The following is a 19,709-nucleotide window of genomic DNA, read 5'->3' as shown; positions in this document are numbered from 1 at the left end:
CATGTAAAGCTATCATAACTGTCGCTTTGGTTCACTGCTCATGGTATAATTAGATGCACTAATGTATTTACAGGTAAATGGCTTCGTCACATATAATAAACGGAGGATAACACTATATCTTATATTTCTTTCCTAATTATAGACCTCATCACTTTCTTTACTTGAGGTATATCTGGTGTTACTTTAGTACACAGGTAACTGGCCCGGACATCAACGATGAAAGTCAATTATGACCGTTGATGGTGTCACGGTTGCTGCACATCCTGCTGGAAAGTGATAGCCTTCGTAATGTCTTTGTAAGGGGGTAAATATGTGCTACATCCATAGTTGTTATCATTCCTATTTATCATATTTGTGTCTGCAAGTTTGCACCATTCTAAATGCCTGGTAAGGTCATGCATTTTAGTATAGTAGCTGTAATGATCACCCTTGAGAACTTTAGGAGATGTAATTTTTTTTTACTTTTGATTGGTTGATGGTAAATTTCCATGTACGGTTATTCCATTACTAGTGATTTTTAAAGAGCTTGTGATATGTTTTCTTGATTATACTTGAAATTGTCTTGTCATCCAGTTAATGGAAGAATAGTTTGGATTTGGAGGTGGAACTGAACTGATCCTCTCAAACAAGATTAATGGATTATATGGCTTCATTTTGTAATAGCCTATCTCGTATGTTTTTTAGTTCAACGATTTCGACTGCCAGCCCCTCTTGATAGAAAATAAGGACTAGTTAACATTTTTCTTCCTTTGACTGAGTTACGAACAGAGGAGAGTATCAAACATGTATCATTCGCGTCAAGAGCATGGCTACTTCCAAATTTTCTGAATACCCATTCTAATGATCTTCATATAATCAAGACTATTAGTTGGAATTACCATTTGTTTTCCAGTAATTTAGGCTTTTTTTAAGTACATTTAGTAGTTTAATTTGATTGATGTACTATGTTCATGTTGATTCAGATTCAGTGGTGGATCTAATCTGATCCCTTCAAGTACGCATACGGGCATATGCGTATTGAATGCATTCAACTGAAGTTAGGTTGGTATCCAGCAAAACAACAAGAGTAGCCCGTGAATTTTGTACTGAATTTTTGTTCTGTAACTCGTTCATTAATTGGATTTGGGTAATATTTTTTTCGAACAGTCTAAGGGAAATTGAAATGTTGGCTAAAAATGAAAATGGATAATCCAATCCAAAGAGGCAAGGATGGGATTGCCACATTTAAAAGACTCTTATCCTTTTGTGAAGCTGGTCGTACGGAGGGGCATTATCCTTTCATCGACTTCCTTCGATTCTTATCCTTTTAGAATGAATTATTGAGTGTCTACGATCATTATGTGTTCTGATTTCTTTCTTTTTTGTTGTTAAAGTTGACATTTTTAACAGAAAATGCTTTCTTTGGTCTCTATCATTCAACTTTAATATTATATTTTCCTTATATTTTCCTTTTGTCGCTATTAGACATTTAGATCTCTCTCGATCACAATATTGAAAACAAACGTGCCAAACAAGTATTTTCAGAATTCATTTATTTAGTGAATCTAAAAATATTTAATAGAATCGAATTCATTTAATGACTACTTTCGTTCCTGGTTGGACTTCTTCTACCTCGTTCGTTCGAACTCATTGTACGAACAATAACTAGTTTCATGATTTCATCTCCATCAATCTCCATCAAGAGAAAAAAAATTATTTTATACTTTTGAACATTAGCTGTCTGTAATAGTTAAAATCTCAAAAATTTTACTAATTACAAACGATTAAATTTCCAAATTGAATTGAGTAACACCCAAAAGTTAATAATTTATGATCTAATTTATATCCTTTATTACATTTTATTAGAATATTATCGGACTATTGTTTTTTTTTTTATTATTTTCTTTTAAATATAAAATTACGTAATTTTATTTAAATAACATTTTTTCATAAAATTTAATTGATAATATAAATTGAGTTACCTCAACAAATTTAGGGTATTCGAGTTGATGAAATTAATAGTTTAAATTTTTAATGGATTAAAAATACATAATATAGTTTTTTAAATAAATTTTTAAAAAAATCTAGTGATTTATAATTTTAATTAATTACAAATACCATCCAAAATGATTTTCTAAAAAAGAAAATATGAATTAAATATATATAAAAATTGGTGGCACGTGTGGAACGAAGCTAGCCAACGTTGCAACCAGGCAGAAGTCAAACGGTGACACGTGACATGTCTAAATGCACATTTCCTAGTACGGACACTAGTACGGACAATACCACTTCGATTCATATTTATCATAATAATATTAAAAAGAGAATTTAAAATTTAAAATATGGCAATAAAAATAAGAAATACAGTTGGCTTTAATAAAATTATTACACAAAAAAAAAAAAAAATTTAATTATGTATCATCGTGTGACGATTGTTTATCTTTTTATATTCAATCAATCTATAAAACTATTCCACGACACTGAATAGTATTTAGGTTTTGAGTCATAAGTTGAAACACGTGTTTGTCCGTAGGCACATATTTCCTAAGAGGTCACTCAATGTAAAATTGTTTTGAGTTAAGCATGCTTAATGTTAGAGTTCTATGATTGAACCACTCAAAAGTAAAATGCACCTTATAGTTATAAATAGTAACTTTCAATTCTTTTGAACATTTATTAACTATCATTCCTTAGAGTCATTCTAAATTCATTCATGTACCTCTTCTTTACTTAAGTGTTACATGCTCATCAACTTTCATATTGGTTCATCCCCAAATCATATCAATCAGAAAAGGTCCTTTTGATACTATTTGCAATGATCCATACCCAAACTTTGGATTAAAATTTAGAGGGTGTGAATTTGACATTTGATCGGTCTAACGTTCCTATGCATAGTTGAATCAATCAAATTAGGCGTGGAGGTGATTGAGTCCGTTTGGTGCGGGGTGAGTGGCGGTGGTGCCCTAACTTGCTGTCGCTGCAGTGGCGCGGTTTCTCCTTACACTAACACGCCGTAGTGTTCCACAAACAGAAGCGAAGACAGATAAAGAGGAGAGAGAAAGGGAAAAGAAATGAAATGAAACGAAACGAAAAGAAAAGAAGTCTGCGCATAAATTAAGTCAGTCCCCTTGAACCCAGAAATAAAGGGGGCAAAAAGTGAAGAAAACTCCTCTCGACGAATCGATTTTTATAATCTTTTTCTTCTCTTTTCAATTTGATTCTTAATCGGATTGGACTAGATTTGGGTCACTGATTTATTCAGTTATTTCGTTGGAATTTCTCCACTGTTCTAATCCCGATTGTCCCCTTCCATTGTTGTTGGGGTTGTGTTTCAACGGTTGTTTTTTTTTTTTTTTCATTTCTCGATTTCATTACTGGGAAAGCTGCCACGCAGCGATGTTCCGATTTGAGCAGGAGAAGATCCGAAAACGAAATTGATGTTTCCCAATTAGTCTATTTGATCAGTTGAATTCGTTTCAGTGCTCTTAGGGTCGAATATGGCTGATGCTCTCTCTGTTATTCCTGCATTTGTGCTCCGAAACCTGTCTGATAAGCTTTATGAGAAACGGAAGAACGCTGCTCTTGAGGTCTACTTCCCTACCCATTTCATAATTTTTCATTTCTAGGGTTTGGATTATTTGTAATCCTCAAAGGGCTGCATTGCGCTTTAGGTTGAGGGAATTGTGAAGCAACTTGCTTCGGCTGGAGATCATGAGAAGATTACGGCGGTTATAAATCTGCTCACGAACGATTTCACTATGTCGCCTCAAGCGAATCATAGAAAGGTATGAGATGGATGCGAAAATGAATGCTTAAGATAGTTCAGGTTTCTCTTTTAGAGTTTGGGTTTTGGGTGAAATCTTCTCTGTTTATTTTCTGTTTCTTATTATTATTATTATTATTTTTTATGTTTGGAATTTGCTTGATTTTAAACTATCAGTTTCATTTTTAGGGAGGATTGATAGGACTTGCTGCTGCAACTGTTGGCTTGACTTCTGATGCGTCTCAACATCTTGAGGTTAGTATATTCTTAGGCAGTTTCCTATTAAATTTTATAGTTTAGTTCTTCACTGATTTCAATGGACTATTGCCGATACATCCTAAATCTAAGTACATAGTCTACTTAAAATGTACTGGAAGAGTTTACTGGTTAGAAGATGGATATGTTATCCTAACTCTGCAGCTTGTAGCTTAAAACTGTTGAACTGTAGGTTCTGGCTGCACCAAATAACATTTTGGGAGAAGGGTATATCAAGCTTGATACATTCTTCTCTCTTCAATGGTGTAACTTAGGGGCTTTTCTTGCTATTGATGTTTAAATTGTTTCGTTGCTATATAAATCAGAAATAAGTTGCCATTTTCTGTGATTATAGTTGTTCTGCTTTCTTTCATTTTAGTGATGTTATTATGTTAATAGTTTTTTCTTCTAACATTAATAATGAACTTTCCAGCAAATTGTACCGCCTGTACTCAATTCTTTTTCTGATCAAGATAGCAGAGTACGTTATTATGCATGTGAAGCTCTATACAACATTGCAAAGGTGAGTAGAATTGTCAGAGCTGTTAGCATATTTTTGGGGCTAAGCTGAATACGTACTTCTATTGCTGCAGGTTGTCAGAGGCGATTTTATAGTTTTCTTTAACCAGATATTTGATGCTTTATGTAAGCTTTCAGCTGATTCAGATGCCAGTGTACAAAGTGCTGCTCATCTCTTGGATCGACTTGTGAAGGTACTCCCTTACGCACCCGTTCTCTCCATGACAAGTTTAAATAGAAAAAAGGAAACAAGAATTCCATGTTTCAAACATTCTCTCGTTCACCATGGATTGAGAGGAACACCAGAATGTTTGAAAAATACAAGCAGATGAGTATATCTTTGGATAACATATGGCGTCTTATTTTAATGCTTTACATTTAAAGATTTAATCTATTATATTTGGTCTATCTACCTTATTGGTGTAAATTGCTGCATTGTCTTAAAAGTTAGAAATTGGCGGTGATGTCTTGTTCCCTTAATCTCCGTTCTGAACTCCTCCTTCCTTTATTTTCCATAATATTAACGAACTCCTCTTTGTTTTAATGAAAAATTTCTCTTATTTAAAACTAATTTTATGAATTAAATGGAACAGGATATTGTTACTGAAAGTGATCAGTTCAGGTATTCCATCATTTCTCAAGCTACTTGGTTTGACTATTTTATCGAATGTTACATTTAAGAAGCATTGTTTTGAAGTTGTATTGCAATATGTATTTGTTTATATTTCTTTTGGCTATCTTCTTTCTTCAGCATCGAAGAGTTTATTCCATTGCTGAGGGAGCGTATGAATGTTCTAAATCCCTATGTTCGTCAGTTTTTGGTTGGATGGATCACTGTACTTGATAGTGTGCCAGATATTGATATGCTGGGCTTTCTTCCTGATTTTCTTGATGGTGAATCTTTATGTTACTGATGTTTCTTTTAATACATAATTTTTTCTCTTCGTTTATTGAATGTGGTGTCAATGGTGTGGAGCAATATTTCTATAAAATTTTTCTGATAAAGGTTTATGATACTTACAAATCCGCTACAACTCTTAGGTTTGTTCAATATGTTAAGTGATTCAAGTCATGAAATCCGGCAACAAGCTGATTCTGCGCTTTCGGAGTTTCTCCATGAGATCAAGAATTCTCCAGTAAGATTGCTTAGCTAACATTGAGTACCTTAACTAGATTTATCGCCTCAAGTCTTTGCACTTTATTTATTTATTTTTATAACTAATTTGCAACCAAACCAATTTTTATTATTAAAGCTAATTGGAGTTCTTTTTGTAAGCTCTTTGGCTCTAGGTATTGCGTCTCCTCTTTTGTATTTTTCTGATCTTGAATGTACAGTTTTGGTTTCTTAGATGAAAACAAATTAATTTCCCATTTCTACTATTGATTATGACAACTTTTTTGGTCAACATACAAAGTCAGAAAAATAACACGAGGAATTACATACAAGTATGCAAATGCAAAAATAGATTTAATAATTGCCATCTATTTTTCTTTTCCTTGCATGTCCAAAATTTATTTGTTCATTTAATAATTTTCTGACTCGAGCAGTGCTACTCTTGAAGTCTGTAGATTATGGCAGAATGGCTGAGATTCTGGTCCAGAGGGCTTCTTCCCCAGACGAGTTTACTCGCTTAACGGCTATTACATGGGTACTTTGGACTTGAGCATCCATCATTTGTTATTATAACTTGTCTTAGATTCAAAACAACTTTTGACTCTGTTTCACTTTTTTATGAGGTCCTTCCTATCTATCGAGAACCGATAGATATGTTTTACTACTGTGCATTATCTTTATAAATTTATAAATTTATAGTTTTTTTTTTTTTTTTTTTTTTTTTTTTTTTTTTTTTTTGTATTTGTATTTGTATTTGCAGATTAATGAGTTTGTAAAACTTGGTGGAGATCAATTAGTACCTTATTATGCTGATATTCTAGGAGCAATTCTACCTTCCATAGCTGATAAAGAAGAGAAGATTCGAGTGGTAGGATTTATCTTCTCCCTTTCTTTTATTACTTGTGCCATGAACACATACCATGCACGTAATTTGATCCTATACTTCAAGCTTTTATGCCTTTTTCAACCATCAATTATGTTTTTTGATCGTTTTTCATTAATATTTTTTTTATAGGAATGTAGTTGAGAAATATGAGAGATATCTTATATAGGACACACCAACATTAAATATGAATTTGTATAAATTTTTTCTTGCGCAAACATGGTTGGTTGGTTAATCTTAAATGGGATAATAAGGTGAGTATAATATTAAAACTCATATGGTGTACAAAATTGTGCTTAAATGAGAAGAAAATCAATATGTACGTAGAAGTAGTAATGTATGAAAAAACATAGCAGCAGTTGATTTCATCTTCATATAATAAAATTCAATCAGGTGTTGGATAAGGTTCCAAAACGATTGTTTTCTTAGAGAATGACTTTCTTATCTAAATGAGGAAGGATTGCCCTTATCCAATTGGTTGTGTGAGATTCTCAATTATTTTTCTATATTTAAAGTTCTAGTTTTTGTTAGTAAGACTAATGTGAAAGTGATGAAGAATTTGTGATGGATGGGCCCGAGGTTGATGAGAGGGGGGAGGGTCCCATATGGTTATGATGGGAAGTGGTGGTTAAGCTGTTTGAGTTGGGCTGTCTAGGGATTGGGAAACTTAAGATTATGTAACGAAGCTTTGTTGGCTAAATGGCTTTGGCATTTTTTCATGGAGCCAGGTTTTTGTGGCATAAAGTTTTTGTGAGTAGGTATGGCCTGCACCCTTTTGAATGGTTGGTAGGCAATGGTGCCAATTGGTCTAGTAAAAGTCTCTTGAAAGCTATGGTCTCTGATTTCCCTTTCTTCTTTTTTATTAATAGAAAACAGCACAATAATATCCTTTGTTACCTGAAATGATTATTAACTTGCACATCAAAAAGTAGATTTTTCAATTATAAATTCTCCGTGAATGAATTAAAATAGCTATAACTTTTAGTGTCTGGCTAGTTTTAGCCACATATTTAATTGTTAAGAGGTTAGTTTTTTTTGACTTAATATGATTAGAGAGAGCCTCAAGGGAATCAAAAGTTTCTCTCTTTAGATATTGTATGGTTCGGTATAGCTTTTCCCCTTTTTATGCCTCACGTTAAGGGGACTTTAATTGTTTAATGTTGCAACTGATTTGTTTACATGATGTTTGAAGGTTGCTCGGGAAACTAATGAAGAGCTTCGTAATATCAAGGCATTTCCATCCGAAGGATTTGATGTTGGTGCTATCCTTTCTATCGCTAGGAGGTATAACCCCAACCCTCCCACTTCCTGCCCCTCTGTTCACCACCCATCTTTGCTGGCCCCAACATTCTTTAATTTGTATTTCAAGAAAGTTGATTTTTTTATTAAAAAATTATTTTGCAGTGGCTCCATGTCGTTGGAGTCTTGTGAAGTAGTTATGTTGATTTTTATTTGATTTAAGTTTTTGCTGTGATGACTGATGAGGACGTTTTCATGATTGTTGCTTCTGTTGATTGATCAGACAACTATCTAGCGAACATGAGGCTACTAGGATTGAAGCATTGCATTGGATATCAACACTTTTAAATAGACATCGAACTGAGGTGACTCCATTTTTTTTTTGTTTTTTATATCACAGACAACTAGTCTTTTACATGTCTATAGACCTATTATTTATCCTTGAGTTATCTTATTTTTTCTCCACATTATTATTTTTTTTTTTCCTATTTCAGTCTCTTTCTTCTTGCCACCCCCCACTCCACACACAAAGAAAGAAAGGAATTTGTTCTGAAATTTTAATGTTTGATCACTTGCAATAAAACCTTTCTATATGCCATTAGGTTTATCCAAAAGTAATAGTGACAAGTGACAACCTCCAGTCACTCTGATATTTCCTGATAAATGCAATGTGCTGCCTTCTCTGGGGGTATATTACCAACAATATAAGCAATGTGCATAGGATGGTGATCTTTCAGTATGCAAGGGAATCGACATTATCTATACAATAGCTGTGGGCATGAAATGGGATGGTTACTTGTGTGTACCAAAATTAGATCCTCGTGTACCTTCTCCAACTGTTCAGTTAATCTTAATAATTTCCATTGAACCATGAACCCTTACAACTCTTACAAGGAGAAGATTACCCGTTGGAAAATCACAATTGGCACTAAGACCTTAGAGAATGAGCTTGAGTAATTAACTTCATTTAAGCTTTCAGCGTTTTAAGGAGGCTTTGTTTTGCAACTACATTCTAAACCACCTCCGCACATTTTTTTTTTTTTTTTTTAATTTCTTTCACATATTTGGAGTTCGAGGGATAACAGTGATCTTTATGGTTGATGTCTGGTCTAGCATGGTGATTTCCTAGTGGTAATGAGTTCTGTTGGTTGAAATGGCGACAAGTACATATGGGGTGAATGGGATAAGTTGATTTGGTAAAGAAGACAAAGGTTTGGGTGATAGAAAGCACTTGGAGCCTTTATTTCCATTGGTAGGAAAAAGATGAAAACCTCCCGAATTAATGTTGGTAGCAGAAGCAATACATTGTTCTGGTATTATTCAGTTTCATGGTAGGAATCTCACAGATGCGGAATTGAGTGGTTCTTAATAAAGACTTTAAATAGTGTTCCAATGAGTTTCAATGAGGTGTGACCTAGTCACTGTTCTGCTTATACGTAGTTAGTTGTCAGGGTCAAAAGATTTAAGGCACATAAGGGGCCTACAAGTTTCTGCTGTGCCGTCATGATTCTGAACCAATCAGGTAGATGAATCTTCTTGTTACAACTATTACTATGTCATAGTTACTATCTACTTCCCTCTACTCACGCAATGCAATTTTTCCTGATGCACCAATACAAGGTCCTCTTCATACAAAGGTTTTCTCAACCTTTCTGCCTCATCGCTTGCTGACTTTCACTTCTGCAAATATTAGGTTAGCAGGGGAGGAGGGTGTTCTGGTTAGGATGAAGAAGAGGAAGTTTGGGTATTTCTCCAGGTCAAATCTAAAATGAGCCCAATAAAGAGACTCCAATCAGTTGCTATCCCCCCCTCCCCCAAGAAAAAAAAGAATAAATGGATTCTTTGGTCACTATGAGATAACCTTCCTACAATTATTTATCAATTTTGAGAATTTCTGCTAGGAAATCCCTCTTTTTTCGCATTCTCTAAACCCAAAGTACATAGTCAACACACCTTGTTTCTCGAGAGAATCAACTGCTTTTAGTAAGCCTAGCAGGGGCTTTCAGGTTTTTTTGAATAGTAAAAAATGCAAGAGTGGTGAGCTGAATAGTCAAGTGAGGAGGAATAAGGCTTCCTTACTTCCTTGAGTTGCACTTGGCTGCTCTTGAAGCTACTATCAAAGTGGAGAAAAGAAGGCCTTTTCAATTGAGAAGAGCATTTAATGGAGCCTTCATTCTTTCGTCGGGACAAAGAAGACAAAGGGTTTCATAATAGTTCAGTCATGATAATGGAGAGGTAAAGGAAGGTGTTTCCGAAGATTCGTCTGTTGTTTTTCCTATTTTTTGCAATATTGTACATCATATTGCTTCTTGGTGGTGTCCCAGCTTGAACAATTTTAGTTTTTTTTTGGGTTAAAATGGCAAGCTTTCATTGTGGGAGGAAAAAAATAAAATAAAAAAGAAAGAATGCACGTGGAATACAAAAAACACCTAGGAGGAGCCTAACTAGCCTAGAAAAGAGCTCAAGACCTACAGGGTGATTACAAAAATATTTACCCACGGAGACTTGGAGAGGCGCAAAATCTGAAAGGGTCCAGAACTTCCCTGTAGGTTTTTGAAACCCTTCTAAAAGTTCTCTTGTTCCTTCTGCTCAAAGATCCCACAAAATAGCAAAATGATAAGCAAACCAGAGCCTGCCTACCCTTTTCTCGAAAGGGGTAATGTGGAAAAAAACTTCTCCGACATGGAACTGAGACTCCTTGGCCATGGAAGGCTAACAGAAACGCCTTGAAGAAACTGCACCATAAAGATTTATCAAACTGGCACGTCCAAAGAAGATAATTGAGGTCCTCAGTGGCTTCCCTGCAAAGACTCCTTGAGCAAATTCTTCTTTTATCCCCTTTCTTCTATCCTTAGAATTGGAAGGTTTTTTTTATAAAGTAGCTCTCTTTGGGATGGGAGACCTCTCCCCTGGCTCGTAGACTATATTTTTTTTTTGAGACTCCTTGGCCACGGAATGCTAACAGAAACGCCTCAAAGAAACTGCACCATATAGATCTAGCCAACGGGCACGTCCAAAGAAGGTAATCGAGGTCCTCGGTTTCTTCCCTGCAAAGACTCCTTGAGCAAATTGTTCTTTTATCCCCTTTCTCCGATACTTAGAATTGGAAGTTTGTTTTTTTTCCCTCTTGTAAGTAGTCCTCTTTGGGATGGGAGCCCTCTCCCCTGGCTCCAAGACTACATTTTTTTTTTTTTTTTTTTTTTTTTTTTTTTTTTTTTTTTTTTTTTTTTTTTTTTTTTTTTTTTTTTGAGGAATACATATTTCAAGTTTCTTATATATAAAAAAAAGAATGGAGAACATACCAAAGGAGGGAAGGAGTGTCAGTGTCAGCATGCTGGGGGAGGAAGGAGCGATTATCTGAACCTTCTCATTTTGCAATCCTGCACGTGATAGCTACAAATGAAAACTTTTTCTGTTGTAACTAATTTAATACTTCATATGTATGGTAGCATTCACTTTTGTTAACTATTTTATAAGCATTTTTCAGTTGGTATTCACCAAGTGCAACACGCACTCAGACTTGTGCTATTTTATTTTCTTTTCTTTTTTACATCAGCAGTGTTATTGAGCTGCCTTAAGGTAGTTAGATTGTTCCTTGTTATTTTTATTGGTGAATGTAGATCTTCTGTTTTCACTTCTCTTCTTGTTCTATATTAATGTGTGCGAGTCGTTGATCTTCATTCCTTTTTGGACAGGTATTGATCTATTTGGACGATGTACTTGACAGCCTTCTTCAAGCCCTATCTGATCCTTCTGATGAGGTAATCTGGTGATTTGTGTTCAGGTCTTTATCTCTTATGTCCTTTATTCCTATTTATCTCCTCAAAAGAATCGGCAGTTATTTTGCATATTAGTTTGTGGTTGCGTTTTTTCCTATCTGTCCTTTTTTCATATATACCTCTAAATTTTTGTTGAGCTTTTTTTTGGTCAACTTTTTTTAGTTAATATAATAAAACTACGATGTGACATGCTTTTAATTAATTTTCAATCGTGAAGTTGCAAGACAACATATATAGATATTGTATTTTGATAAGAAACATAATGTATTCAACTAAAAGGCACAAGAAAACAAGTAAGGGCTTGGAGAATGGAGAGAGCCCCCACTCAAGAAATGCTACTTAAAGACAGCCTTCCAATCCAAATAATCATAGGTAAGGGGCTATTACAAAAGAATTTGCTATTGGCTATGGCACCACCAAGAAGAATTGAACTGTACAAAATCCCAAAAAAAACATCAAAAGGAGTAATCTTATGGTCATAAATTCTTCTATTTTGATCTTGCCATATGCTCCATAAGAGGGCTCTTGAGGCAAACTGCTGTCCGGTTCCAACCTTGCTCTTCTGGTTCCGACCTCTCAAGCATTCCAAACTCCAATCATCCACCTTTGGGAGACACAATATCCCAGCAGCGTCTAACAAAGGGGCAGTGCAAAAAGATATGATCCCAGGAATCCTTGCAACTCAAACAAGTTACTTCTGAACTATCATTTTGGAGGACTTGTCTTTTTTTAAACGATGTCTCTCCCTCCCTCTTAAACTTCTTCCTCCCCCCCTGCATTCCAAAGGCCAATCATCCACCTTCTTTGGGAGACATAATATCCCAGCAGCGTCTAACAAAGGGGAAGTGCAAAAAGATATGATCCAAGGACTCCTTGCAACTTGAACAAATTACTTCTGAACTATCATTTTGGAGGACTCGTCTTTTTTTAAATGATGTCTTTCCCTCCCTCTTAATCTTCTTCCTCCCCCCCTGCTGCCACCACCTTTTCCTATAGTTGATCCTCTGCCGCCACCCTTCCCTTTCCCTTTCTACCTTTGAGTGGGCTTGTAAAATTTTCCAAATTGGACTCTTTCTAGTGTTGGTGAAGGTAAAAGTGATGGAGGATCGACAAAGTGAAGGGGCGGTGCTGATAGGGGGAGGTGGAAGAAGGTTAGAGAGAGGGAGAAATAACTTTTTTTTAAAGAAATCTACACAGCTCAAAATAATACTTTAAAAGTAATTGTTTCTTTACGTCACTATTTAATTAATTAGAAAGGCCTTTAAGATAACTAAAGGAAAGTTAACGTGAAAGGCTAAAAAGTGAGCATTAGTGGAAAAAGTGTAACATAACATTTTTTTGAAACTGAGGGACCAAATTAAAACTTAAATCTGAACTCAAGGGTAAAAGTGTATCATTTTGAAACCTAGGGATTAAATAGAAACTAAACCCAAAGCTCAGGGATGAAGTTGTATCGTTTTGTAACCTAGAGACCAATGGAAGCTAAGGTCAAAACTCAAGGATTTGTTTTTATATTGTTTGTTATTTTCCCCATGTTTTTAATATCTTTACTTTTAAAGAAGAAAATGAACCCATTATGTTCATGGGGAACTTTTAATGTCTTTTTTTCAAGCTTTGTTCTCAATTCTAATTGTTGTTACTTGAAAATATTTTGAACGATGGTTACCATGAAAGATTAAGGTTGATGAAGAATTTGATGCCTAAGATAATGTCCTTTATCATGCCTTTTCTGGGTGTAAATTGAATTCGCTCTTCTCCTACTATTCTATTTCCTATCATTTGTCCAATTGGAGATGTTTATTGTAACCCCTTTGGATTGGGGATCTCTCATTCCTCTTCTTTCATTATTTTATACATCAATGAAATTGTTTCTTATATATAAAAAAAAATAGGTAAGGTCTGTCTTATGGGTTTTCTAATTTTAATATTGCTGTTTATTTTCATCCCCTGCTTCTGCTATTAACTTACGGTCTTATATTGGATGCTGTCATAGGTGGTGCTCCTTGTTCTCGAGGTTCATGCTTGCATAGCGGAAGATCAGCAACATTTTCGCCAACTTGTTGTCTTCCTAGTTCATAATTTTAGGATCAATAATTCTCTTCTGGAGAAGTGGGTTTCTTTTCCCTCCCCTCTGCTTATTTGTTGCTGCACACGGAAGTTCATATGCTGATATTTAATTTTATGATTTACGAAGTATATGTTTACCATTTTCTTAGGCGTGGTGCATTGATAATACGCCGACTATGTGTACTTTTAAATGCTGAACGGGTCTACCGTGAACTTTCTACAATATTGGAAGGAGAATCAGATTTGGATTTTGCTTCTGTTATGGTTCAGGTTGCTATTTCATCGATGCAATTTATTTTTCTTTGTTATTTATAAACCTTGCATAGGTAGCTGATCAAATGAATCCTTTACTGTAGTAAGGCCAGAAAATACAATTAATTGATTTTTCAAAGTCTACATGATTTTGTCTTAGTGGTCAAATATAGGTGTGTGTGTGAGAGATAGAGAGAAACGAAGAGATCTATTCAAAAGTTCAAAGACAAACCACGCAAAACAACCTAGAGGACAAAGGGATAAGGCATTCCTTTTTCCAAAGGAGGGATTACAAAAAGACCTAGTCTAAAATGATAAGAGTCTATGGAGAAGTAATTACAAAATGCCTACGCTGAGCACTCCAAGCTGTGCAAAATCACAAAAGAAAGAAAAAGAAGACTTATTATCTGGGAAAATTTTAGAGTTCTTTTCTTTCCAAAGGAGCCAAGGGATAGCTCTGACTGAATTCTTCCTGAGCACTCTTGCTTTATCTATAAAAAATCATCCTGAGAAAATTTCAACCGGCTACCTATCCAGCAACTTAGGTTTACACCCCTGCCAGCTGAATATGTTCCTAAAAATGTTCCTAAAAATGTTCCAAACACTAGCTGCAAAGTCACATTGAAGTAACATATGGGATGGGGTTTCCTCATTTCTGAAACAGGTTAAGAAGCTGGGAAACCTCCTCTGAACCTTGTCCAAAGTATTGATGCTGCTAAGAGAAGTAGTACACAGGAAGAATTTACCCATCCATATTTGATTGCACAGACCCTGTCCAGCACTCTTCTTTGTATAGGAACATAAAGTTTTAGCTGTGTGATTATTTAGGAATTCACCATATTGCTTATTGTTCTTTCAAATGCTAAAAGGTGGAACAAGAATTATATCTAAAACTCCTAAATATTTTGGAACCCTTACGATTGAATTCCAGTTGTGTTTGGACCCTCCCCCTTTGTCTAATATATATATATTTTTCTCTAATTCATCGTATTTTTGTTTAATCGCCTATCATTCCATTACAGCGAGTTTACTCTTTTCATTCCTCTGTTCAGGCACTCAATTTGATTTTGCTGACTTCCTCCGAGTTATCTGATCTTCGAGATCTCTTAAAAAAATCATTGGTAGATGCAGCTGGGAAGGACCTTTTTGTTTCTTTATATGCATCTTGGTGTCATTCCCCGATGGCTATTATTAGTCTTTGCTTATTAGCACAGGTAAAGTTTGAATGAGTTAACACTTGAGTTCTATAGCAAATTTCTCAATATCTAAGTGAGAGTGATACCAATTTTTAACGTTTCAATATTTTTATTTCATTCTGCATTGCAGTCGTACCAGCATGCTAGTGTGGTGATTCAGTCCTTGGTGGAGGAAGATATTAATGTGAAATTTTTAGTTCAGCTGGATAAACTGATTCGCCTTCTGGAGACTCCAGTCTTTGCTTATCTAAGATTGCAGGTGCGGAATGACTAAATGTAGTTCACTTTCCTATTGAGTATTTTAAACGATATTTTATATTAGTTGCTTGCAATTTCTTCATTTTCTCTTCTTACAATTTCTCAGATTAGCAGATGAATAAATTTAGTTTTTGTGCCTGCCTATTCCGTTTCTTTCTATTATTATTTTTTTTTTATGGGAAAAAAGCTTGCTTTCAGAAAGAGAAATTAAAATCAATTAGAGCCTAATTGGAAAGCAAACCTTTCCAATGGAGCAACTCAGAACAAAAACATTTACAGAAATGGGCTTCATTTTCTTTTGTACATGTGTGTCCTGGCTATGTCGCAGCACAATTCTTTCTTTTACAAAATTACCATTTTTTGGTAGTCGAGTCAATGCCATGCCAATGACCCCATATTTTGTTCTAAATTTATATTGTACTTATGAACTGCCTCAATTATTTCAGAGTTTTCCTAGATTATTCAAGTTTCTACCCACGGAATGTGCACTATTGTATGTCCAGTCACAAGTGCCTAGTTTTAAAATGGGTGAAGAATGAGAGATTGGTTTCATTATGAAACTGTACTAGTTAGTTTTGGCTTTTTGAGGGCTACATTGGCTCACGTTTTGTAATTATGTTTTTTACATTTCTATAATTTGTTGTCATCTTAGTTTTTTATTTTGGGTTCTTGCTATTGATCTGCCTGTTTTGTATTTCTTCATTTGTCTCACATTTGATCAGATACTATTACAGTGTAAAAAGAAGCATACACATATTATAGATATTTACTTGAACCATTAACTGCGCATGCATACTTGGACTTTAGATTACAGGTAGATGATAAGTTTTGCTTCTATTTTGTACCATGTGATGGGAAAGCTTTATGATTTAAAAAATTATAGTATAATGTCATGAAGGTTGTCTTTTCATTCTTTTTTGGGATAAGAAATTGAAATGATCATCCCGTGTGGAAAAGAGGAAGTTAAGATGAGTTCTCCTCCTGACCTAAAGCCAAACATGCTTATGAAAAAGTAGTCTTATTAGATCAAAAAAAAAAAAAAAGAAGTGGTTAAGAAAAAAGTTATGGAAGTATGCGATGGAAGAACACTACAAAGCTCTCACCACCAATGGATTATAAACATTCCCGTGTCATTCATACCAATTGGATGTTCTTTTGTAAGGTATCTTGGATTTGTTTATTTCTTCTTGAATTGGATATTACTTTGGGATTCTTGCAGCTTCTCGAACCTGGGAGATATATATGGCTGTTAAAAGCATTATACGGTCTTCTAATGTTACTTCCTCAGGTATGCCTTGTTAATCTTCAGTTGCTCCCTTTTCTTTTTCCCATATTAACTTATAATGAGGCCAGTGTTACTTTTTCCTGCTATATATTAATATGGAGGATATGACTTTCTTGTATTCATTGTTTTTTTGGGCACAGTAAAAAGATAGAATTTGGTCACAAGATTCTGAAAATTTTATTACTACAGTACTTTGACCTTGTGACATCCGACTTTGAAAATGTAGATCCCGGATGTTTGCCTGGATACAATATTTGTACTTCTAAATTTCAAGGACTGAATGGGTCTCGGGTCCAATCCTGAGAGCTAGCTTATTGGATAGTTTCGAATGCCATGGACTGCTTGGACAAGAGCCGCACACACTGCGTGTTTGGTGAGCTTTTCATAACTGGATAGACAGACGAACATGTACCTTGTCCTTTTGGCCTCGATGATCCAAAGTCAGTCTCCATTCATGCACCTTATCTTCAGCTCCAAGAGGAATATTAAGAGACCAAACTTTCATTGAGATAAAAAGGGATATACAGGGACAGTGTCAAAAACAAGACAACCCTCGTGCTCAAATACAGAAAGGGACTCTAATTAAAAAAAATTCACACTAGGCTAATAGTTACAAAAAAAAAAAAAAAAAAAAAAAAAAAAAAAAAAAAAAAAAAAAAAAAAAAAAAAAAAAAAAAAAAAAAAAAAGTGTCTTAGCAGGCGCCCGAAAGATGATTTAAACCTAATTACATCCCCAAGATCCTCCTCAAATTGCTCGATCCCACGTTTGCCTGTAGCCTTGCACTAAGCCAGTCTGCTTCGTTGGTAGGAAGCATGCCCAACCTCAGGCTCAACCTCAACCATCTTAACCTCTCTAGTAGATGTCTGCCACCCCACTACAAAGACAACCCCTCATTCCTATACCCAAGCATAGCCTAAGGAATTCTATATTTGTAGGATCACTGCACAGACAGTGCAGTATGGCAACAAACTAAAACATTAAAATGGACATCTAAACCTAATAGCTAATATATCCTTTGTGAAAAGAAAAGGTCCCAATTTCACTCTAGGATTGGTTCTTGAGCTGGGATGATGTTGTTGCCTTGTGTATTTTTTTCCCAATAGGTACACATGTCTTACTGTTAAGAGCAGTATTTATTCTATATTCTTTTTCTTAATTGCAAGATGTGCGCTCTTTATTGGATTTTCAATTTTCATAACTTATAATAATGATAGAGCATTGTTTTATGAGACACTTGCATAATTAGAATAAAAGAAGTATGCATTTTTTAATATAGTAGAAAACTTGAAATTTTACTAGCACAATCCAAATTAAACTCAAATTCGAATATAATATAAAATACAATTAGAAATAGGCACACTTATGCTATATTTGAAACAAGTAAAAAAATTGTAACTTTCTTTGTAAGCTTCAGGTGTTAAAGTCTATGCTAGGCTTCGAACCGTGCAAACCCAAAAAAGAGGCGCTACTATGTTAACCACTTCAATATGTTCATTTATTTAATGAATGACAATACACTTGTGATGCATTAGTTGACTTTTCTGTTTACCTATGGTTTGACATGAAAACACAGCAAAGTGCCGCCTTTAAGTTACTACGAACGCGTCTCAAAACAGTTCCTCCGTACTCGTTTAGTGGCGAGCACTTCAAGATGTCTGGGTTGAATATACATGAAGATGGTGATCCAAGCCAGGATGCTGGGAACTATCGAAATGGAATTAACTTCGCTGCTAGGCTGCAACAATTCGAGCACATGCAGCATGAACATCGCTTGCGTGCAAAGGAGCAGACACTGCCACGGACCTGTACTCCACCTTCGATGACAACAATGGTTTGTTGACATTATTTCCAAAATCCTTTAGCTTTATACAAGCATCCATTCCTATCATTTACCAGCTTTGTTTCAGAGTGAATTTTTCATTTCTATTGAGTGAAAAGCTTTAATAATGATGATCTGGAAAGGATTGGATATAATTCATCATACCTTTGCGTACTATAAACAAAAGTGAGTTTCTGCATGAAGTACTATGACTGGTATCTTATTTCTGCAAAATGTTTCGAAACCACCACTCTATATAACGTGGGTTTAAGAAAGGAATAGCATTTTATCGCATTGAAGAAAAATCCTTTTGCCTGTGTTTGATAATTACTTTCAAAGTTCTTTCCATCAACAATATGCTCATTTCTGTTTGTTTTTCTCTTAACATGCTTAACTTGTCAATCTCCATTTTGGATAATCAACCCAGAAAAGAGAGTATTGAAATTGTTTTTGAAATATGTAGGGGGTTGAAAACTCGGAAGAAACAAGACGGACAATCCCAACCCCAGCCCCGGCCCCAACCTCAGCCGCTGCCTCAGCCTCAGCCTCAGCTGCAGCACTAGAGACTAATAGGCCTCCTTCAAGATCAAGGAGAGGGCCAGGGCAATTACAGTTATGATTATATTCTTCATTATATACAGTGGATTCAGTGATGGATAAGATTTTGTGTAGTTTGTAAAATTGTATATCATAGTAGAGTTTGGTCTAAAAGACACCTTTTTTTTTTTTGTTCGTTAGTGTGTGGTTGGGGACGGCTGCATATAAAAGAGATGAGCTCAGTTTTCGGCTGAGCAATTCTTTTCATTTTGTACAAGGGGACATTTTTTTTACCCATGTGGTTGTGTTGTTTTTTCGTTGAAGCCATAGTGGGTAAAAAGAAAAGGTGAAAGTACTTAGAAGAAGGAAGTTCAGTTTGTTTTCCTTCTATTGTTCCTTTCATTTTGCTTGTTCGTCGTCTTGTAACAATCTTCTTGAATAAGTTCAAGCTAATTAATGTACAGACACTTCCTGTGGGTGTTTATTGACTTCAAACAAAACAGTGCTTCTTCCTAGCGGCTCTGGTGGTACAACTTTGTCACTTCTGAAAGTATTTGATTGTGGGTAATATTTATTCATATTTATTTGTAGCTTACAAAGGTAATACTAAGCTGGTAAATGATATGTCAATACACGTCTTTACACGACTCAATCTAACATATCTTGAACTTAGAAGTCCTACCACTAGGCTTCCACTGGGTCTCCTTAGGGGGACTATTAAAGAAGTATCCTGATAGGTAGGGCTTGTACTTTTATTGAAATA

General features: G+C 35.1%; 1 protein-coding gene across 1 annotated transcript; it reads left to right on the top strand.

Moving 5' to 3' along the window:
• Positions 1–3,015: 3,015 nt before the first annotated feature.
• On the top strand, positions 3,016–19,446 carry LOC111489436 (protein VAC14 homolog). Its single transcript, XM_023137649.1, has 20 exons — positions 3,016–3,566; positions 3,651–3,764; positions 3,932–3,997; positions 4,431–4,520; positions 4,591–4,710; positions 5,110–5,138; positions 5,268–5,410; positions 5,558–5,652; positions 6,079–6,165; positions 6,391–6,498; positions 7,706–7,797; positions 8,036–8,117; positions 11,448–11,513; positions 13,525–13,640; positions 13,748–13,868; positions 14,903–15,064; positions 15,177–15,305; positions 16,524–16,592; positions 18,164–18,421; positions 18,873–19,446. The coding sequence occupies exons 1-20, from the start codon at positions 3,477–3,479 to the stop codon at positions 19,026–19,028; spliced, it is 2,193 nt and encodes a 730-aa protein (XP_022993417.1). The 5' UTR covers positions 3,016–3,476; the 3' UTR covers positions 19,029–19,446.
• The last annotated feature ends 263 nt before the right edge of the window (positions 19,447–19,709 follow it).

The sequence above is a fragment of the Cucurbita maxima genome, unplaced genomic scaffold (assembly GCF_002738345.1).
Source record: "Cucurbita maxima cultivar Rimu unplaced genomic scaffold, Cmax_1.0 Cma_Scf00001, whole genome shotgun sequence".
NCBI classification, from domain to species: Eukaryota; Viridiplantae; Streptophyta; class Magnoliopsida; order Cucurbitales; family Cucurbitaceae; genus Cucurbita; species Cucurbita maxima.
This window is presented reverse-complemented; position numbering and strand designations above follow the sequence as displayed.

Bases quoted from the DNA above. Each gene is read 5' to 3' on its own strand.
- LOC111489436 (XM_023137649.1), top strand. From the start codon at position 3,477: ATGGCTGATGCTCTCTCTGTTATTCCTGCATTTGTGCTCCGAAACCTG. The intron at 5,653-6,078 runs GTAAGATTGCTT...CTACTCTTGAAG, and splicing joins ATGAGATCAAGAATTCTCCA to TCTGTAGATTATGGCAGAAT. The intron at 6,499-7,705 runs GTAGGATTTATC...TGATGTTTGAAG, and splicing joins AAGAAGAGAAGATTCGAGTG to GTTGCTCGGGAAACTAATGA.